Source organism: Mauremys reevesii, linkage group 18, assembly GCF_016161935.1.
Source record: "Mauremys reevesii isolate NIE-2019 linkage group 18, ASM1616193v1, whole genome shotgun sequence".
NCBI lineage: Eukaryota > Metazoa > Chordata > Testudines > Geoemydidae > Mauremys > Mauremys reevesii.
The window spans coordinates 28,915,255-28,937,601 of NC_052640.1; the positions used below are offsets into that span (position 1 = coordinate 28,915,255).

General features: G+C 56.8%; 1 protein-coding gene across 1 annotated transcript in view; it reads right to left on the bottom strand.

The window, feature by feature from the left end:
* Positions 1-172: 172 nt before the first annotated feature.
* LOC120385915 (trichohyalin-like) overlaps positions 173-22,347 on the bottom strand; it is a 58,109-nt gene continuing 35,934 nt past the window's right edge. Inside the window, exons 16-27 of the mRNA XM_039504483.1 lie at positions 21,682-21,744; positions 20,930-21,025; positions 15,818-15,919; positions 14,676-14,849; positions 11,936-12,067; positions 10,171-10,391; positions 8,581-8,719; positions 7,519-7,602; positions 6,060-6,262; positions 3,501-3,579; positions 2,206-2,403; positions 173-1,753 (exon numbers count right to left, since the gene is read on the bottom strand). Coding sequence (XP_039360417.1) covers positions 1,694-1,753; positions 2,206-2,403; positions 3,501-3,579; positions 6,060-6,262; positions 7,519-7,602; positions 8,581-8,719; positions 10,171-10,391; positions 11,936-12,067; positions 14,676-14,849; positions 15,818-15,919; positions 20,930-21,025; positions 21,682-21,744 — 1,551 coding nt within the window. The 3' untranslated portion in view covers positions 173-1,693. The remainder of the gene's footprint in view (positions 1,754-2,205; positions 2,404-3,500; positions 3,580-6,059; positions 6,263-7,518; positions 7,603-8,580; positions 8,720-10,170; positions 10,392-11,935; positions 12,068-14,675; positions 14,850-15,817; positions 15,920-20,929; positions 21,026-21,681; positions 21,745-22,347) is intronic.

Consider the following 22,347-nt stretch of genomic DNA (forward strand, 5'->3'; position numbering starts at 1 on the left):
GGTTTCTTCCCCCACTGTCACCCTGCTACTGCAGTTTTAGCCTGGCTCCAAACACGGCCCTGAGGGGCCTGCTTGACACGCTGCTCTTAAAACATCCCCCAACAAAATTACCCCCCCTCCCCCAACCTCCCTCTCCCCCATACATATAAAACCAGGCGCTCCGAGCGTGCCGTATTGTATTTATATACAAAGTATCTACAGCCATGGTTGCAATACACTGGTCCATTGGAATGGACAGTAGTTGGAAACACCCTGCATGTAATAAGAGGTACAGATGGCTTGATTGTGCTGGTACGGTATTTAATGCCACAATATGGCGGGGCTAGGACTAGTGAGTTACCCATGGCTTGCAAGGCATAGGGAGTGCTCTGCCGGCTGGTCTTCAGGATGCACCAAAAATGTGGTTCCCCCTGAGGAGGCCAAAGTCTTACCTTTCACATGAACACACTGGGCTTTTTAAAGACTGTTTGAAGCTCTGCGGCAAAAAAACTGAGCACCATCCACTTTAGCAGCCCCATCGGCATTTAAACACAATATGCCAGTGTAGGGAATGAAGCTAGACTGTAGCAGCACATCTACAAAGACTGCTGCAGTGGAGCGAGCAAGCTTATCGGGACCATTTCACAGTGCTGACTGCCCCTGGAACTCACCCTCTGCCCAGGCTCAGAGACGGGGCGGTGGGCAGTCATGCCTAGTGGTTGGAACAGGAGTCAGTAGCCACGAATAGGAGCCTGGGGAAGAGCTGGCATTAGAACTCAGAGCTGAGGGGCAGCGCTGGATTACTTGGACTGAGGCAAGGCACATGTAGGACTGGATACAAGCAGGTACAGGAGCTATCACAGCCGTGGGCAAATGCTCTGACCAACTCCCAAACACCACTGCTGCTGGGCTTAATTGCTGGCCTGCTGCCACTGCCCATCAGTCAGGGGCTGCAGCCAATCAGGCAGCCTACTGTAGGCCAGCTGCGCTCATTAGCCTGCCCAGAGACTGGCTCCGCTGCAGGCCTCAGACCTGACGTCTAGGCTGCTCTGACACAGACCTGCCCCAGTTGCATTTTGCAAGCTGGCAAAGCACCGCAAGGAGGAGTTGCAAAGATGGCTCTGCTGCTACTTGGAGGTGGGGTGGGGGGACCCAGACAGCCAGCAACCAGCAACAAAAACAAGCTGCAGAATCCTGAGCCAGCTTCAGCTCCTGCAGCCCAACCAGCCAGAGCTGCGCCCAGCCCTCTTGTGAGGGGCAGGCATGTGCTTCTGGAATATTTGACCGGAGACTCTTCCACTTGGGCTCCAGTGTTTGCCTGGACTTGCTCTTTGGACTGGCCCCAGCCTTAGATCCCCTCCCTGACCGATCACTCCCGTCTCCCCCCACCGACTGCAAGGGGCCTGATCGGAAGGGAACAAGGGCCTTGCTTCACCAAGCCGGCAACTGAGCCCAGGAGCACAAACAGCAGCCAAGAGTTCGTGACGGGGACGCTTCCACACAAGTTGCTCAGCGGAGAGCGTCCTGGGTCCTTCTCAAACTCTTGTGATCGGCTTCTTTCCTGACTCCCGGGAGCAGCGAATGCGCCGCTGGATACCCCCAAAGTGGAGAGTGACTCCACCCCTGCCATAGCCAGGCCTCCACCACCCACTGTCTGTCCACAGAAGACGACTCTTCCACCTGCTCAGCGTCGTGTTCCCCAGCAGCGCACACGCTACTTCCTACAGCTCGCCCCATGGAACTGTGGGACAGAGAGAGCTGCTGCCAGGCGCCTCTGGAACAGGGAAAAGAGAAAAATCACACAAGCTGGGCTCCGAACAACTGAGCTCCTTCCCACCCGTGCGGCTTGACACAGCTGGGTGAGAGGGTTTCCCAGCCCGTGGCAGATGCAGCCCAATATAGGGAGGGGGCAGGAGGAAAGCGATTTGGTTGGGCGTGTGGGAGACAATCAAGAAGTGGGTGGGGACGAGGGGGTTTGAGGAAAGCCACAGTGACAGGGCAGGAAGGGGAGCTTAGAGACACTCAGCCCAGGGCCCCAGAGGTATTCAGGCACCTACATGGCTTTCAATGGGCAGTAGGCAACTCAATACCTTTGAGGATTGGGCCGCTGAACCCAGCACTGCTAGGTCATGGCTGCAGAGCCGGGGCAGCCGAACGGGGCAGTCACAGCCTGCAGCTCGCAGCTAATCCCCAGGCCAGGCTGCAGGGACGCGCTGGCCCCATTACCTTTTCTCTGCCCGTCTGTCCTGGCTCTGCCCGCAGGGCGGCGAGGTCCTCCAGGCTGCCCCCCCGGTAGAGGGCGTTCTCTGCCCGCAGCTCCCTCACACGGCCCTGCAGCTGGCGCAGGAGCTTTGAGGACACAAAGCCATGCTGCCCGAGTGGGGCGGAGGCGGTGGGGCAGAGATGGGTGTGCTCGCTCCGGTCCTGTGGGCAAGACAAAGGAGAACACTTTAGCCAGGGGTCAGACCACGGTGAGCGCGGCTGGAGGCACACAGGCCCAGCACACCGGAGACACCAAGGCTGCTCCCACCTGGCCACTGGGGAGGTGCACGGTCAGGGGGCCAGAGCCTGGAACTAGGCCAGGAGATCTGGGTTCTGATCCTGACTGCCACAGGCTTGTTGGGTGACCACAGAGAAGTCAGCGCAGTGAGCCTCAGTTTCCCCACTATGCTGAGAGACATCTGGGTGAGCCACACGATACCAGGGCTGCATGCACAGTAGGGTCTGACAAACCCTAATTAGTTAAGCACCATAACACTCCCACAAGGCAGGAGAGGTTTGGGAACCCTGAAATGCAGCCATCTCTGGGGTGGAACGGGGCACCGGTTAACAGCACACGGCCACACTACCAAGAGATGAAGTAGAATGTGTCCAACTGAGCGTGCAGGGGGCATCGGGGGAGGGGAAGAATGGAACTTCCTGAGCTTGGATAGTGCCAGGACACTGGGGCTCAGGACTCAGATACACCAAGGGGGGGCATGGGATCCTCATGGAGCATAAGGGGTCAGTTCATGCGAGAGGCAGCGCCTCCAGCCGCACAGGCCTCCTGCAGCTGGGATTGGGTTCGAGCTGTCTCCGAGGGAGGAGTGCAGCTTCCTGAAGCACCGCCACCATGTCCAAGTGCCAGCCCTGGCTGCCTCTGCTTGGCCCGTGAGTTCTCCAGGGGCACATGGCTGCAGGACACGTAAGGTGCCTGGGAGATATTAGGGCCACTGGAATAGCCCTGCAGCTTATGGCACCTATCAGCTACTAACACTGACACTACTCTGCACCAGGGCTGGATTCTAGCCTCCTGGACCATTATCTCCCTGAGCCTCTCCCTGCCTTGCCCATTACAATCCCCTGCTCCACAGACCCATCTCAACCCAGCACATGGCTGGGAGCGGCCCATGCCTGGCAAGCCAAGGAAGAGCTGCCATGTGCCCTCCCAGTGAGACTGACCCAAGCAGAGAGGTTCCCTGACCCAGCTGGGGCCCCTTCACTGTCCTCACTTTAGCCAGAGGCGAGTGTTTCTCCTTTACCGTGGAAAGCCGCCCGATTTCTGCGTCCAGGCTCTCCACACTCCTGCGAAGGCCCCTGGGTCTGTCCCAGGAGAAGCGCCTGTGGGGGGAGATCACATTCCCTCATGGGCAGGTGGCACGGGAAGGAAAGGCAGCCCAGTCTCTCCTCGAGGGGCGACTCCCCCTCCCTCCACGGCAGGGTCCTACTGCAATATACGCAGTGTAGGGTGAATGGTGATCAGAGGGGGAGACACTGCTGAGATTCGGGAAGGGCAGCGGAGAGCTGTGTAGGCTCTCTCCAGAATAGGCGCAAGGGCCAGAGCCCTCTGCATGGAACCCCCCCCCCCCACACACACACACACTGGTTCTGGGACTGGGCCCCAAATGGCCCACACAGACCCTTCCCCATCCCAAACATTCCTACGATATCCCCCAGAGTAACAGCCACCCCCACCCCACATACATCCCGAGGGCAGGGTGACCAGATGTCTTGATTTTATAGGGACAGTCCCGACTTTTTTGGTCTTTTTCCCATACAGGCTCCTATTACCCCCACCCACTGTCCCGATTTGTCACACTTGCTGTCTGGTCGCCCTACCCGAGGGTCAAACTCAGCCACTGGTTTAACAGTCAAGACACGTGTCAGTGGATGAACAGCTAAGGCTGCAGCCTCCAGCTCCAGCTCCTGGTTGCTGCTCTCGGCGGACAGTGGGCCTGGGGAGGGGTCACGTGGGGCTCCAGGAGGACTCGGGACAGCACGGAGCCTGGGCGGCGGGAATCTCACCCTCTCCCCTCAGCTCCCAGCTGCGACCCACCCTGTGCCGAGCCCCTGCTGGGTTCCACCAAGTGACACCGGCGTAAAGCTGCCCTAGAGCACAGGACAGGAGGCCCTGGCCGCTTCCAGGTACCATCCCCCAGAAACCAGCCAGGGCTCAAAGGGTTAACCCCGGTGAGTGCCCCAGAATGGGACAAACCCTCCATTGACTCTGGGGCCTCCCAGCTCATCCCCCGTGAAACACAGGGATCCAGCACCAGAGCCGATAGCAGCGGGATCCCATTTGCCAGCCAGGCTAGTAACGTCGTTATTAGTCCGCTCTACGGGAACTGCCGACAATGGCCCCCCCGGGGTGCTCGGCGCATGGCCTGCGCCCAGGGCTCTGCACATGCCAATGCCAGCGGTCACCTTGCCCTTACAAACTCCATACTGCCGCTGCAGGGAAAGGCGCAGCCGTTTCACTGAACAGCCTGGCGCCAGGGAAAGCCAGCGGCTCGTGGGCTCCAGGGGAGGGGTGAGATCCCAATGAGGGAAGCTAGCTGGCTTGGGTGACCTTGTGGTCACTGCTGTCAACCTGGGCCAGGATGGTAGTGGCCAAAACCTGTTACCACCAGGGGGCTGTTCAGAGGCTGGGTGAACCGAGTTTGAGGGGTCTCAGCCCAGTTTGAGGGGTCCCGATGACCAGGCGTCCCCATCACTGGACTGTCAGCATGTCAGCAGACAGTGTAGGCCTGAATGGGCACCGGAGAATGAAATATCTCCCGCAGCGCCTCGTGCTGCCGCAGCCACCCCCAGCAGCCAGCTCCAGCGCAGCACCCGGCTGTCACTGGGTTTCCGACACCCAGCGGTGCCCAGGGAGCAAGGGCCTCGCTCAGTCTCCAGGCTGCTCTCTCTAGCTGGCCCCAGCCACCCACCTGTCTCCTCCCTGACTCACTCCAGGGAGGGATTTTTAGAAGTTCTCAGCTTTGGCCTAACTCAGCTCCTGCTGACGTCAACGGTTAAACCCTCCACGGGTTCCAGCTGGGGCAGGCAGGCCAACCCCTCACCCCTCCTAAGGGGTCCCAGACCCACAGTGTGAGCCCCCAGAGCCCTCCACAGTCTGGCGCCAGCCTCCAGCCATTGCCCAGCTGGGCAGAGGGGGCAGGGCCGGCTCCAGGCACCAGCTTAGCAAGCGGATGCTTGGGGCGGCCACTCCGGAGAGGAACAGCACGTCCAGGTATTCGGCGGCAATTTGGCGGAGGGGCCCTTGCTCCCGCTCGGAGGGAAGGGCCTCCCGCTGAATTGCCACAGATTGTGATTGCAATCGCGGCTTTTTTTTTTTTGGCTGCTTGGGGCGGCAAAACCCCTGGAGCCGGCCCTGGGGGGACGGGCGGGGGGGCTAGTTTTGAGGCCTTCTTGCATCCCCGATTGATTTGCGAGCAGTCAGCCCAGCCCCAGGGCGCTATGCCAAGGGGGCGAGGTTACTCTCCCCACTTTACAGGGCTGCTGGGCCCAGCACAAACGTTGGTGCCACCTGCCAGGCCCCCCCACTTTTCCTGTGGCGCGTCACTCTGGCTGTGGAAGAGACATGGGGGATTCACTCGGGAGCAGCTCTCACATCTCCTGCCCCTTTAGCCCAGAGCACTGGCCACTGGGGACACGCTGCCACCCTCCCTTTCTGGGCTTGCTCGAGGAAGCTGGAGATGTGGGCTAGAGTCCTGCACTTCAAAGCCCAATGAGGAGCAGAGGCCTGGCTGCTGGCGGGGGTAGGGCCCCAACACTGCCTGTGGGATCTCTCTTCCCTCCCTCCCCAGCTATTCACTCACGTCTCCAGCGCCGCATTCAGCTCCTCCTCGAACTTGCGGGCCAGCTTGCAGGTGGTCTGGTCTTTCCAGTGGGCCATGCTCCTCTGGATGGCCCGCAGCTCATGGTCCTTCTCCCGCAGCTGCTGGCGCAGCATCTGCTGCTCCCCGTCCCCGGCCTCCTTCAGCTGGCTGCGCTGCAGGCTGGCCATCTCCTGGAGGTGCTCCTGCAGGACGACGCCAGTCAGCCTCACATGCCCGTTGTCCTCCCCACCCGCCCTGGGCCAGAGGAACTGACCGGTAGGGGACTCATCATGTCTCTCACTCATGAAGGAAGCTAGACACAGGCTGCGGCAGTTAGGGTGAGCAGATGTCCTGATTTTATAGGGACAGTCCTGCTTTTGGGGGCTTTTGTCTTATATAGGTGCCAATTACCCCCCACCTCCTGCCCCGATTTTTCACCCTTGCTGTCTGGTCACCCTAGCTGCAGTGCTTGCACCCAGATCTGAAGGTCTGGGGAGGGCGGTTCAGACCCAGGCTCATCTTGGTCTTATCGGAGAAGCCATCGATCCCAGGGGGAGGCATGGCCGGGTGGATGGTGCACGGGCTGGAAGCTGGGATCCTGGCAGCCTATGACTAGGGGAGGTGCTAGAGACCTTCCCTCCACTGACCCAGCCTGAATGGCATGTCCCTGTACTCCAGCCTTTCCCTTCTCAGCCACACAGAGCCACCAGAATGAACGTCCTTATGGGTGGGAGAGGCAACCCAGAGGGCTGCAGCAGAGATCCTGGGGGCGGGGTGGGGAGATGAAGGTGGCTGCCTGGGGGCAGAGGTGAGAGTCTGGAGGGGAGATCACTTAGTGTCCACACCCTTTCTCCCGCTCTGGAAGCAGCAGGATAGGGTGACCAGACGTCCCGATAAAATCGAGACTGTCCCGATTTTGAGGCGTCTGTCCCGCATCCCGACCAGAGTACGGTCGGGATGCCATTTGTCCTGATATTTTGTTTCCTGGTCTTCGGCGGCAATTCGGCGGAGAGCCCTTCAGTCGCGGACGGTCTTCAGTGGTATTTCGGTGGCAGGTGCGTCTGTCTTTTGGCAAAATGCCACTGAAGACCGTCTGCGACTGAAGGGCTCTCTGCCAAATTGCCGCCGAACTCCCGGACGGGTGAGTGTAAAAAAAAAAAAATGTCCCCCCCCCACGGTGGTCCCAATATTTTCCCCTTAACATCTGGTCACCCTACAGCAGGCTCTGGGAATCCAGCCCCAGGTCTCCAGCAGCGGAAGGCTGGGCTATGGCCGGCTTTGCTACCCAGCCCAGTCTCAGCATCTCTCTTGGTGGTGTGAAGCATCAGGCACAATCCCTGCTGAGCTGTACTGGGAGCCCAGGCTGAAGAGTGCTGGGTGCAGCCCAGCCTCACGGGACGGGGGAGTGGGAGAAATGCCCCCCAGGGCAGAGCCGTGCCAGGCTCCCAGAGGGACGTACTTGGACCAGCTGCTCCTTCAGGGCCTCCAGGGCTTCCTTGCTCTCCAAGTGAAGCTGCTCTCGCTGCCGCCTCAGCTCCCACTCCTGCAGGTAGAAGGGACTTGCTGCTGTCAGGGTGAAGTCACACACCCTTGATGGCCACCCGCTGCCCGTACACTGGTGTAGCACAGGGGTGGTGCTAGGGTTGCCCACAAAGGCACCTTTAACGGCTTCTCTCCTCCGCCAGGTTGTGTCCTCCCTCCTCTCCCTTTCCTGTGGGCAGCTGTCTGCTCAGCACTAGAAGCACTGGGGGGCCATTCAGCTCAAGGGCTGGTCTCTGCGGTGACACCGGACACCAGATCTCATCTGTTTCACATTGAGCATTTAGGGAGGGGACAAATGAACCATTGCAATCCATATGGCACAGGGATCTGTGCCAAGCGCGTGGCATATTTAACTCCATGGAGCCCTCCATGTCTGGATTTCAGGGACGCTGCTGCCCCCACCACTGCACTGTGCCAAGGAGCTGGTCCTCCGCAGAACCTAGTCACAGCTTGCTAGAGAGGCAGGGCCCAGGGCACAAGGCCAGAAGCTGCTGGTGGCCCCAGACTGGCAGTAACCCCAGGGGCATTGCTGGCTTTCTATTACTCCAGCAGCGCCCTCTCCAGCTGAGATCACAGCCCTGTTGTGTGGGCGCCGCATAGACACAGAGTGCGACAAGTTCTGCCCTGAGGAGCTTACAGAATAAATAGACAAGAGAGACACAGGCTCTATCAGCCTTGAGTCAGGCCAGGGCGCCATCTAGAGCCACACCCTGCCTCAGGCAGTGGCCACTTCCTGATGCATCAGCAAACGGAAAAGGAAAAGCCCACAATGCATCTGGCCCAATGTACTGCCCAGAGAGGGGAACACTGCTCCTGCCTCTATGGCTAGCAGCTTCTGCCCTGAAGCATGAGGCCCCTCGTCTTGGCCAGCATAACCACCAAGGTCAGCAAACTACCCGGCCCCTTTGAAAGCCCCACCACGGCTTTTGGCTCAGTGGGAAATGAAATTATTTCTCCCCCCACACTTCTCTCGAATCACCTTCTCCTCCTGGAAGTGAAGCACGGTGCGGTTCTGAGCTTCCAGCTCCTGCTGCAAGGCTCCGAGGTAGCGCTGGGTCTCCTCGGTCACTGCATGCAGGAGCTGGAGTGCGTGGCTGGCCGAGAGGGGAGATGGGCTCCTGCAGGAAACAAGCAGCGGTTTGGGAGGGGAACACCCATGTAACCCGTCTGGGCCTCCACGGATCAGCTGTGTGGGACTGACCCTGGCATCTCGGGATCTCACAGCGTGCGCGTCTACTGCCTGAGCTAAAGGACTCGGCGTCTGCTGCAGCCTCGTAACTCTCTGTCCGGGGGAGCAGAGCCCAGCACTGTGCCAGTAGGGGCTATGCCGGCAGCACTCCCAGCAGTGCTCACGCTGGGCAGAGCCCACTTGGGAATGGCGCTGTCAGATTAACGTCCCTAGGGGAGACCCGGATTGAAGTCCCTGTGCTGCCACAGACCTCCTGAGTGACCCTGACCAGCATCCCTGGCTCAGTTCCCTTTGTGCAATGAGAGCAGCCCTGCCTTAGCACACAGGAAGGTTGTGAGGATAAATACTGAAGACGGTGAAGTGCCCAGATACCACGGGGATGGACACCCTAGACAGAGAGATTCAAACAACGTTCTCCTCACAGCTCTCAGGCTGGACGTAGGCGTCTGGCATCTACTCATGGCTCAGCAGCTTATCCCATTGGAAGATGTGGGCACCAGCCCTGGAATTTGTGGACCTACCGGAAGCCCCCCAGCGGCTCATGAATCCGGCGGCCTCGGCTGATTATCGTAGGCCAAGTAGTTGTAGCCGTGTCAGTCCCAGGATATTAGACACAAGATGGGGGAGGTGAGATCTTTCACTGGACCAACTTCCCGATGCTCCAGCAAAAGGCAATGAACGTGTCTCACTCACCAAGAGAAGCTGGTCCAGTAAAGGCTCCTACCTGTCCCTCCTTGTCTCTCTGGTGACTGTTATCATCTGTCCTGCGGTCACACCCAGGGTCCCCGGCCACGGAGCAGGACCTCGCTGTGCTAAGCACCCTACAAACCCAGCACAAACTGATTGCAAGCTCTTTGGGGTGGGGACCACGGGAGCCCCAGGAAACCATGAGGTTACAGTGTGATGGTGGTGCTCCCGCTGTGGGGAGAGCTGGGGGCCCACAGGCAGCGGACACCAGTAGGGAAAGGGGCAGCCAGTGGGTGGGGTGCGAGTTGGTTCAGGGCATGCTCTCCACTGCAGCTTCAGGTGGGGATGCCCCTACAGAAGGCCTGGTGGCAACGAAAGCTTCCATCCTCCCCACCCTTGGGGGGCAGTGGAAACACCAGCTGTTCTCAGCAGGGGCGTGGATCCAGCCCTAAGGAAAGGACCTTCAGGACACAGCGGGTGAAACCCCTCCCCCCCCCCGGGCAGAGGGCCAGCCCAAGGCCTAGGCACCACAGAAGCCTAGGCTGGCTTTTGCCCAAAGGTGAATTTCCCAGGAGGTGCAGAACAAATGCAGCCGAGCCTGCTTGCGTTGCTCAGCGCTGGGCAAGATGGCAGGGTTTGGGCCTCCAAAGGCATTAAAAATCATGCCGCATTCAAGAGGTCAAAGGGCCTCACCCATGAGCCATCAGCCCCCTGCCTCTCTCGGGAAGCAGGTCCTGGAGGCGTTGGCAGGCCAAGCCGATCTCCCTGGCCAGGGAGCGCTCGGCCTGCTCAGCGTGGGACTGCGCCTCCCGCTCCCGGGAGGACATTTCATTCTGTTCAGCCCGCAAGTGGCTCTGCTCCTCCTCCAGCTGCTGCAGCCTCACTCTCAGCCGATCACTCTCACGAGCCCTCTCCTAGGGTGAGGGACACAAAAACAGGATTTAGCAACAATGCACCGGGAAGGAAATTTCTGTTCTCCCAGGACTCCCAGCTCCGAGCACTGCAGCACATCAGGATTGCTGCAATCGCAGGACTCCCAGCTCCGAGCACTGCAGCACATCAGGATTGCTGCAATCGCAGGACTCCCAGCTCCGAGCACTGCAGCACATCAGGATTGCTGCAATCGCAGGACTCCCAGCTCCGAGCACTGCAGCACATCAGGATTGCTGCAATCGCAGGACTCCCAGCTCCGAGCACTGCAGCACATCAGGATTGCTGCAATCGCAGGACTCCCAGCTCCGAGCACTGCAGCACATCAGGATTGCTGCAATCGCAGGACTCCCAGCTCCGAGCACTGCAGCACATCAGGATTGCTGCAATCGCAGGACTCCCAGCTCCGAGCACAGCAGAATATCTGGACTGCTACAGCCCCAAGGCTCCTGGCTGTGCGTCACATGTAGATGCAGATTCCCTTTCCTGCAGTGCAGGTAATGTGAGTTTGTTTCTACCTGCTGGGAGGACCCATTACAGCCAATTGCTTAGTAGGGGATTGTGACGAAGTGGGAATGTTCTCAATGTTTTCTCTGAGTGCTGTGTGGGTGCCTCAGTTTCCCCTATGCATTTCGTAAGTATCTAGGGGTGTGTGATTGTTGCAGAGCCCTAAGGGGCCAGTGTGATCCTGGCTGCACAGAGAATGGCCGACACCCTGTCTCCTGATGGCCTGAGCCCCTCTCCTGCAAGGTGCCAACTGAAGGTTGTTGGAGAACAAGGAGATCAGGTGACCTCCTGGCCCAGGAAAGAGACAAAGGCCAGAGGAGGGGCTGGAGGGGGGTTCAGTTTGGAGCTGACTGGGGAAATGGAGGGAGGCCCAAAACCAGGGTCTGGGCTCCCTGCCCCCCAAGATGGACCTGAGTGAAGAATCCTGTTTTCTGAATCTACAAGCTCTGTTTTGGACTGTGTCCTGTCGTCTAAATAAACCTTCTGTTTCACTGGCTGGCTGACAGTCACGGTGAATCGCAGGAAGTGGGGGGTGCAGGGCCCTGATTCCCCCACCCTCTGTGAAGCTCCATTCACAACACTCAAAACACAGACTCACTGGGATAGGACAGAATGATCCATATTCAAGCAGGCTGGGTCAATTGGGGGATGGGGAGGGATGAGCTAGTGGCTTCCCTCCTGCTGGGGAGTCAGATCCAGGGGCGGCTCCAGGCACCAGCACGCCAAGTGCTCTGCTGGTCGCCACGAGGGCGGCAGGCAGGTTGCCTTTGGCGGCTTGGCTGCGGAGGGTCCGCTGGTCCTGTGGCTTTGGTGGACCTCCCACAGGCGTGCCGCCAAATCCGCGGGACCGGGGACCTCCCGCAGGCAAGCCGCCGAAGGCAGCCTGCCTGCCGTGCTTGGGGTGGCAAAATACCTAGAGCCGCCCCTGGTCAGATCTCATCCTCCTCCATGTCCATGAGCCCCTAAACTCCTCACTCCCTCACTCTCTGTGATCGGGGGCTGGCCTGGCAGCCATCCCCACCTGCTCCAGCTCCTCGCGCAGTTTCCTTAGTGCCACCTTCTTCTCCTCCTGCAGCAACGTCCGCAGCTCTTCCAGCGCCTCCTGCTTCTCCTGCTGGTGCGAGCGGCCGTGGAGCTCCAGCTCCTGAATTCTCTGCAACAACACAAGCCGGGAGGAACCTGCTGTAACTCCAGCCATCCCATCCTCTGCCTTTCCCCAGTGAGCCCTTTTCAGGCTGCCATACGCTCTGTCCTGCGGGAAGCCCCATCACGACACACTGGCTTTGCCACAAGCCGGTTGCCACTCATGGGCTACTCCACATACAGTGCGAGGGGGGGGGGCTTAGCCTGAAACATAGCACAGTACGTGGGAAATAAAGTGACGTCAAAGAATCAGCTGTCGGCCCTTGCTCAGTGCAGATTCCTGAGGTGTGTGGTCTGGTAAGTTGGGTTCTGACCACTGTCTGGTGCTGAGCAAACAACTTCCCTGCTCGGGCCTCAGTTTCTCATCTGTAAAATGGGAATGACAATACTTCCCTACTGACCTCCACAGCAGGGTCTGAGCAAGCGGATTCGTTTATGTTTATAAACTGATTTACAAATATAAACCCTAATTAGTAGCAGTAGTAATCCTGCATTGTGACAGAATATACCCTCATGTCCACACCTTAAACAGCTTTGTACAAGATATGCCTGGTGAGGTACCGTCTGAAAACCCATAATTTGCTGATCAGTAATGTCATGGCAAAATGCATGTAGCAGTGTTATCTGTGAAGTTATAAACGTAATTTGATCTCATGACTAAAAGCATGTTTTCCAGAGACGACTGGGGAGTGTCCAGACCAGTTCCTCAGAGCAAAGCCCAAGCTGTCGCCTCAGCCAGATGTAAATAAAGCTGCTAAGTGGCCATTCTTTGGCAGGCAAAAAAAACCTACATCTTAGCAAAGAGACAGCATGGAGTTCCCGTCCACACAGCCTGCCTGTTGCCATGCTCCCAGCTGGAAATGCGTCTCAAAGGGGGAACAGGACTATAAAAAGAAGGGGCAGACACTCCCAGGCACCCCTCCTTCACCCTCTCTCTCTGTCCACCGATTCACTGCACGAGAAGGGACACAGGAAGCAGCCATTAAACAGAAGAAGGGCTCCTGGCCTAAGAAGTTTGGTCAGTAAGACTCTTGAGAGCATGTGGTGAGAAAACTTTGCTTTGAATTTAACATAGTTAAATTAGGCACCAGTTGCATTTTATCTTTATTTTTCTTGTAACTATTTCTGACTTTTATGCCTCATGACTTGTACTCACTTAAAATCTCCCTCTTTGTAGTTAATAAAGTTGTTTTATTGTTTTATCTAAACCAGTGAGTTTAAACTGAAGTGTCAGGGACACTCCATTTGGGGCAACAAAGTGTGCATATTATTCCTATTAAAGAAATACGGTCTTTATGAATGTGTATTGTCCAGAAGAGGACTGGGCAGTACAGAACCTATGTTTTGGGGGGAAATCTAGGACTGGGGGTGTGTTGAGGTCACCCTGCAGTGTAACCAAGGCTGGTGTAGCTGGGAGTGACTTGCATGCTGGAGGCTGTTCGTGAGCAGGCCAGACTGGAGGCTACAGCAGCAAAGCAGTGCAAAGGGCACTCCAGGTTAGAGGGCAGGGGTGACACAGCTACTCACTAGTCTGGATTGTACCCTGGATACATCACACAATTAGTAGCAGTAGTAATCCGGAACCCATGAGCTCTGCCAGTTCCTCCCCATCACTCTGGAGCCACTGGAAAATCGCAGAATATTTTGCCAGCCATTTTTTGATGCTACAAGCTCCTTCAAAAAGAATCATAACCATGGCACCTCTTTGCAGCTCCCTGGAAAAGGTGATTGTGCCAGATCAGCTGAGTCAGGGGAACATTTAATTTCCTAGTTCTGCGAAGTGTTTTAGAAGTCAGAGCCTCTGCCGCAAAGAAATGGGAAGAGAGGTTCGGACCCTCTGCCTTCAGTGTGGCTCTGCACAGGTTTGCTAAAGCACAGCACACTGTGGGACTAGAAGCAAGCCAGACCATTGGCTCTCCATGTAAACGTATGATAGCACTTCGCACTGACAGCACCGTCCAGCAGAAGATCTCCAAGCGCTTCCGAGAGGTGGGTGAAGTATTATTATCCCTATTTTACTGCTGGGAAAACCGAGGCAAAGGCCCTGTCTAGACAAGGGTTTCTGGTTGTGTGGTAACACATTGATTGCAAATTAACATGAGTTAACCCACATGACTGTAAAGGCAACTAGCGACTCTTCACGAAGGTTTGGTGCTGGTGGTGGTTCACGCAATGCTGAGCCCTAGAGTGAACCACAACCAGGATCAAACAATTGTGTCCTGGAACAAACCTCCACAGCTGAGTTAGTTAACAATCAATTAACAAGCACACAGAAAGGATGGCCCAGCAGCTCAAGCGCTAGCCTGGGAGCTGCGAGACATGGGTTTGAATCCCTGCTCTTCCACAGACTTCCTGTGTGACCTGGGCAAGTCCCTTCACCTCCCCATGTAATGGAGAAGATAGCCCTGCCCCGGGGGGGGTGTTTACACTATAAATGGTGAGGTGCTAGGAAAGTGGACGTGCAAAAGAGCTCAGAAGGCGAGGCTGGTGCAGTGATGTGCCCACGGCTACACAGCAAGTCATTGGCTTGAGTGGGAAGAGAACCTGGCAGCTCTGGCTTCACTTCTGTAGCCAGCCTGTCTCTGCGTGGGAGGATGAAGGTTTATGGAGACACCCACCTGCTGGTACTCCAGGGTTTTATTCTGCAAAACTGACACCGTCCTCCTCTCTTTGTCCAGGGCCTCCGCATGCGCTCTCTGGCTCTGCTCTTCCAGCGTCCTACACTGCACCTGGAGCGCTTCCCTCTTCTCAGCCTCCCACTTCCTTTGCTCTTGAAGCAGAGCACTCTGAACCTAGAGTCACGCACAGCAGGGACCTCGGTGAGCTCCCCACAAGGAAGCAGAACAGAGCTCGCTGCTCACGGGGGTCCCCATCGTGTTCGGAGCGTCTGGTCTGAGAAGCACTGTTCCCAGCAGGAGGCACAAGGAAATACCGGTGAGCCATGGAGACACAGGAAATGCCAGCGCAGGGACAGCAAAGGGACAGCTAGAGCATGGGCAGCAGTGCAGGCTTCCCTCCCCAGCACCTTGAAAGTGAATTCAGATTGAGGGAGGGTGTGAATTTAAAGCCTGAATAACTCCATGTGTGGACGCGCTTATGCCAGTGGATTAAACTCCACGTGCTCCTCTTGACCTGCTGCTTACAAACAGGGGAAAATTGCAGTGACCTTTGCAGCAGTGACCATGAGATGACAAAGCCCTGGCTGGGATGATTTAGTTGGGGATTGGTCCTGCTTTGAGCAGGGGGTTGGACTAGATGACCTCCTGAGGTCTCTTCCAACACTGATATTCTATGATTTTAACTCAACCGAAACAAGGCACTCTGATTTTGAAATAGGAGCATCCACACATGGCTATTCAGGGAGCTATTCTGGAATAACTCCATATACAGTCAAGCCCTGAGGCTGGGGCTCAACCCTGAGCTGGAGAGACCGCCGCTAGGGCAGAGAAGGGGATTCCAGCCATTTGCGTGCCCTAGCCAACCCACAGCCTTCCCGGTGAGACTGCCGGATGGCCAGGTGCCAGCCAGCACCAGCGGTGAGGCGGAGGTTCCTAATCATCTGCCTACCCATGATGGCAGTTTCTGAAGCATGGGCACCCAACCTCAGCTCACTTCAGACAGTCCCCGAACTACAGCTGCACGGTAACAACTTTTGGGGGCTGGACAGATGTCAGTGCCCTAGAGGAAATAGGCTCCGCACTGCCTCCCCGGCCCCCTAAGCCAGTCAGTCGCCTTTGCAAGGCTCCCTCATGGACCGTACCATCTCCTTGGCTTCCTGCTTCAGCTCTCTGACCAGCTGCTGTGTAGACTCCTTCTGTTGCTGCATGGTCTCCCGCTGCCTCCGAATCTCTTCATCTCGGGCCTGGGCAGAATTGTAAAGAGAAGCCCATTGAATTCCTGCCCGCTGGATCCTCTGCTCCAGGTCCAGCTCTCCGTGTCTCTACCCCCAGGTCTCTACCTCCATGTGCCTCCCACACCCAGGGATTCTGGTCACTTCTGCAGGGTTTAGTACTCGGGGCCAGTACTAAAGGGAGGGGGTCCAGAGGAGACAGGACCATTGTCCCACCTCACGCCATGGGGCTCAGCAGTGGCTTCAAGGGGAGAAGAGTGTGTTGCGGGATCTCCCAGGGCTGTGCCCCATGGGAGCTGTGTCACAGCAGCCCCTGGAGCTTCCCCTGGGTCAGTGCAGCTCCTCACTGCTCAGGGCTGTGCCAATGACTCAGCCAGACCCCCTGACTCTCGAAAGCCTTGACTGCGGCCACGCCCAGGGGGCTTCATGGCAACATCCAGGTGCAGCATTGCCCAGGCCTGTAAAAGACGACCACAGAGCAGCAGTTCCCACAGCCCCTGGGCACCCCACCTGGACTGTAAGGAGCTGGGGGGCTGGAATCCAGGGTGGCAGAGTCTTGGGCGACCGACACCTTCTCTCTGCCTCTGGGAGCCATGAGAAGCAGCACCTAACAATTACTGGAGGGTTAGACACCGCAGGGCGTCCTGCCTGACGAAGCCAGAGCCATGGAACCCTGTGGGCACCTGACTGGTCCACACCAACTATTTAAACCAGGAAGCTGGCCCAGGGAGGGAGCTGGGCTACAGTGACGACTCTGGCTTGCTGCTGCTGCAGACTTGCCTTTCGTCCCAACTTGCTCCTGCCTTCAGCCCCAGCCCAGCTTGAGCTCCGTACCTGTCTCCTGACTCAGCTTGGTAACTAGTCTCCATTCCTGCCTCAGCCCAGTGGACACTACTGTGTCCGGCCACGTGCACCCTGCCATTACACAGACCTAATGGGGGACTTGAAAAGGGAAGGACTGTTTGTGGAAAACACAGCTGATCTGGCCAGTGCTCTTCTGTGCTTCAGCTTTTATCACAACAAACATCTGGCCTTGAATTAGGGATCTCTATGTTCCCCCGCCCGGGCAGCCAGCTGCTGGTTCTCAGCATGAAGAAAGCATTGTCTGAGAGCTAGAACAAGGGACTGAGGATCAGAGAATGTGAGTTCTAGTCCCAGCTCTGCCTTGGGACTCGTTGCGTGCCTGTGGGCATATCTCTGCCCTGCTCCCTGCCTCAGTTTCCCCATCTGTAGCATAGGGATAGTAATACTCACCCACCTCATGGACTAGAGGCTTTGTTCACTCCGGTTTCTACAGAGTATTGGGGTCACCAGGGTGGAGGACACTGGAGATGGGAAGCGCTTTCATTATTAGCTATTCTGGGGAGCTCACCACAGCCTGCTGCCACGGAAATGACTGCCACAAGCGGAGCAAAGTCCAGGATCTAGAACTGCTGGGGCACGTGGGCAAAGGCCAGCAGCAATGGGGACACGGGTTCCTCTTACCGTATGGGCTGGAATGAGACCCACCCAGCTCATTAGCAGGGCTCTGCTCTCTGGCCTATGTTGTGCAAAGGCCCTTTGTTTTCTGCTTGTGTATATATACATTTCCCAGGAATTTATCTGCGTTTGTCCAAAATTTAACAAATGGGTGAAAGGGGGTAAAAACTGAAAAGAAAGCGCAGTGGGCTGGGGGTTGGGGGTGCTAGGTATTCCTGGGGGCCAAGCAGGGAGAGGGAGGGGAGTACTGATGACGCAGCAGTCAGGTGGCCTCAGCTGCTGAGACCCGGCTCCCTGCCCCTCTCGCTTCCCCACTGTGCAGAGGAAGCAGACGGCCAGGTGAGGAGGAGGCTCTATCAGGCAGGCGTCAGGCCTCATGGGGTGCAACCGCGACTCCCTGATTGCCAAGTTCCTGCTGGCCTCCCCCACAGAGGAGGGTAACTATCAGCTGGTGGCTGCTGCTGCTGTGCCATGGGGGAGAAAGACGGGCAGGGAGCCTGGTCCTGGCAGCTGAGACCACCAGCACAGAACCCTGTCCACGGCCCCTGCTGGACAGAGCCCACTGCTGGCAGCAGGGCAGGGCGGGGTCACGAGGGTGCTCTGTCCGGCAGGGGGCCAGTACTCATGGGTTGCAGCCTACTGCTCCCCTCTGATACGGGGGATTTTTCAGCGGCTCTGTTCTGTGTAAGGCCTATAGCTGGGCTGCCAGCACGAGCTAAAGCAGGGAGAGAGTGGAATTAAACACGTGTAAAACAATAGAAAGAGGGGGGTGAGAGTGAATCATGGCGTCAGGATACACTGACATGTTTATTGACGAGGGTGGGTTTAGGTGGCTAGCCATGACAAGATGGCGGTCACAAGCAGTCAGAGTCGGAGAAATCCAAAATGGAGGCCTGGGAGAGATTTGGCCTAGCAGACAGACTGAGGTGAGGCAAAGGGCCCTCCAAAACCTGAAGCGGGGGGGCAGTTAAGCATAACACAGGTTCTCAATCAGGTCCGGCATCTAAGGCGCAGGTCTTCAATCAGGTCTTTGATTGACAGATAGTCTTAAACCTGATTGGTGAGAACAGAGCGTGGCCCACCCAAATCTGAGCAGGGGTGTAGTGCTGCCACAGTGGCCCAGAGCATCATTCGGGCACCTGAAATCCAGGACGGAGCACGGGCAGGGCTGGGGCCCCCTGAATCCACAGGCTGGGAGGAGGTGAGTCCTCCCAGGCAGGGGCTGTGCCTCGTGGGGGCAGGTCTGGGGCTAGTGCTGGGGCCAGAGCAGGGCTGGGCCGGGCGCCCAGGGGCAGGGCTGGGCTGGGCAAGGGCAGCTGCACACGGTGCAGGACGCACGGACACAGCAACGCTGGCAGAAAAGGGAGGCATGGCTAGCTGGGCGGATGGATACCAAGCCGGGGTCGGAGCAGAGCTCGAGCCCTGGCAGTGCCCCCCTTTGCCACATGGGCAGCCTGTGCACCCCAGGCAGCCTTGTCGTCTGGTGCCCGCTGAGCAGTAAGGACTGGCTGGAGAGGCCTCCCGATCCCTCTTGCACCCCATCCCCATCCCTGTGCCCCTAGCGCCAGGCTCTGCTTTGCCCCCCACTTCTGCTGCCTCACCCATGTCGTGTGCCCCCCTGGGTCCTGCCCCTTCGTCCAACTCCAGCCCTTGGCCTCTGCTCCCCCTGGCCCCAGCCCCAGTTTTCCCATCCCACTTTGGATAAACTTTCTCTCTTCCAAAGATGGCGAGGCCCAGGGAAGCTGTTTCCCTGACTGGGTGCCCTGCGAGGTGGGGTAGCCTTTGGAGTCTGCTCAACTGAAGGGGGGGAGGGGAAGGTCCAGTGCATATTATCCCCCCTCTGCCCTAAGGAACGTGGGGAATGTTCAGCCCGAAGAGGGGAGACCTCTTTTACCCCAGCAGCTACCCACACTGGTGGCTCCTTACCCCATACACGCGCCCAGCTCGGCAAGTGAAGCCCTGTGTCTGGGGGCACCAGGGCTAGGAAGAGGGCGTGGCGTCGTGGGAGGAGCTGAGCTCGCATGGGCTGTTGGGGCCCACCCAAACTTCCACTCCTAGCCACACCACTGGGTGGGAAGGCTTAGGGTTGTAAAAATAACCAGCAGAATAGGCCAAAATCTATATCTAAGGTACAGAGCTGACAGGCTTGAGTGAGTGTGAGTGGAAGGCACCAGAGTGAACATTAGGAGAATCAGAATCTGAAAGATAAGGGCTGAAATCACTGAAGAATGAAGGCAGAAGCAGTAGCAGTGACAACATCAGTCCTGGCAGATCAGAAGTCCCTAGACAGAGCAGAGGGAAAGAGGACTGTGGGGAAGTAATCACCATGACTCTCACGTAAAGAATAACGAGAATGTATGAAAGGGTGTGTTTGAGATAATAAAGCTGGATAGTTGGGTACGTATGTTTTAGGCCTGGTCTACACTAAGGGGTGGGGTCGAACTAAGGTACGCAAGTTCAGCTACGCGAATAGCGTAGCTGAACTCGAACTACCTTAGTTCAAACTACTCACCCGTCCAGACGCCGCAGGATCGAAGTCCGCGGCTCCCCTGTCGACTCCGCCACCGCCTTTCGCGGTGGTGGAGTTCTGGAGTCGACGGGAGTGCGTCCGGAGTTCAAACTATCGCGTCTAGATTAGACGCGATAGTTCGAACTCCGAGAAGTCGAACTCTATGCGTCGACCCGGCGGGTAAGTATAGACCTACCCTAAGTGTGTATAGTCTTTAATGTTTAAGAACTGGCTGTCAGCATCCTCTATGTGACTGGCAATCGCGTATAGAATGTAACCCCTTAAAGCTATTTTCCAATTGTAGGACACTGCAAGTTTGGGTACTTCAATGTGTACCTGTGCTAATAGAGTTTGTTATTTTGTAATGTGTCTTAAATTGTAAGAACTTCTGTTTTTGTTTCTTTAAATATAGTTTTAGATTTACTGTGTTAGGGTATGTTGTGATAAATAAAGGTTATTTTTGTTTTCAAAGAATTACGGCCCGAGTGACAATCCTTGGAGCGGAAGGCTGTATCTAGTCCTTCCAAGGGTCAACAGACCTAGTCTATTCTGGGGAGTCTTCCAAAAGCTGGAGAGAAACCCCTCTGGTAAATCCGCTAGGGTGGGCCTTTCACCTACCAAAGGAGGTCTTTCACCTACCAAAACCACACAAATTGAGGATTAAGCTGCAACTATAGGCAAGCCATTGTAGGAGTGACTGGAGTCTGGTTTTGAGGGGGTAACACTCCTGGGCCCGGTGCTTCAGAGTGGCCCTGTCTGCTTCGCTTGAGAAAAATACCCGGGTTCCAAAAAAGTAAAAAAAAAAATTTGGGGAAATCAATAAAATCCAGAAATTCCTGGGAAATTTTTTGAGACAATCAGTAACTACCAAAATTGAAGGGTCTTGGTTCTGCAGGAGCTCAGGCTAGATGATCACAATGGTTCCTTCTGGCCTTGTAATCCATGGCTCTATTACACACATCCAGGTGGGTCAGATTTCGCCCTCCCTCAAACCATGACCCACCCACTCCCCCTGCCCCGTGGGGAGCAGTTACCTCGATCACCCTGGCGAGATTCTCCACTTCCTTCTGGAAGGAGGCGGCTTGATCCTGGAGGGCCCTGGCCTTCACCTGCTCCAGACTCTCTGCGAACTGAGAAGACAGACATGAGAATGGGGAGCCTCTGCCTTTAGACACGGGACAAGGAGCCCTTGAGGCTCTTCCTCTCTGTCTGGAAGACCCTTTGATCCCAGGCAGTGCTCGATGGAGAACGACTGGCTTCCTTGACATTACAATGTATTTAATGTACTGACAACACCACAGCTTCACCCTTAAATAGCTCTCCTCACCCAGGCAGCTCAGAATGCGTCACCTGCCCCACTGTACAGGTGGGGAAACTGAGGCATAGAAAAGTGAGGGGACATGGACAGGTGCTCTGTCTAGGACCACGCTGCCTCCCCACTGCAAACCCAGCTAGGTGCCTGGCCAAAGGAGAACAAGTCAGAGAAAGAGGGGACCATTCAGCCAATTCGACATCCAAAACTTCACCCCTACTCCAGTGCATGAGCTCATCTGCCACATCACACGACTCACCCCACTGAGACACTGACATGTGGGGATGGCCTGCCTGGAGGCTATTGGTGAGCGAGACAGGGGAGTGATGTACCTAGGTCCTCCCAGCACTTTGCAGGTACTCCTCACAGCACAAGCCAGCTTGCTGGAGGACATGCCAACAACAGTCACCATGTCAGCTGCACTCACATCTGGAGGGAACATGGCACATGAGTATGGGACTGTGTGATACAAACCTCCTGGAGCTCCTGCTGCTTCAGACACTGCAGCTCCTCCCTCTGCTGGGCCCACTCCAGCTCCTACAGCACAGAAAATAGCACCTAGCCACACTGCACACCCTGCAATCCAGCCAGCCCCCATGTTCCCTCCTGCCGATGCCCAGAGCCCCATAACTGCACGGCCACAGAGTCCACGGGGCTGGCAAGAACTCTTAGCCTCAGAGTCCTGGCTAGACTCCACTTCAGGTCATTACATTCCTCCCACCCAAGCTACTGCCCTGTCCCTTTACGGGATCCAAGGCAGGAGAACCTTTAAACTGCTATGCAGCATGGCTGTGCCCTGGAAAACAGCAGCTGCGTCCATTCCAGAGGTGGCTGCATTTCAGTGAAGGCTGAAAAGAAGGGATCTCTGCACCAGCGTTTCTCCAACAGCGAGTGCCGTTCTTTCTTGTGTGCCATCAATACAGTTGATACCGGGTTCCAGTCAGCTACCCTGGAGTGAACCCACAGGAAGCAATGGGGCTCACCAGGTGTCAGCGGGGGCCTAGCTGAAAGATTGTGGCGCTACCCAGGTGTTTTGCAAGGCCATCATCGGTGACCTTTAGTGCAGGCAATGATGTGTGAGAAGAAAAGAGCCCAGCTCGACTTGCAGATCCCCAGTTAATGTTGCAGGTTGGGCAGTGA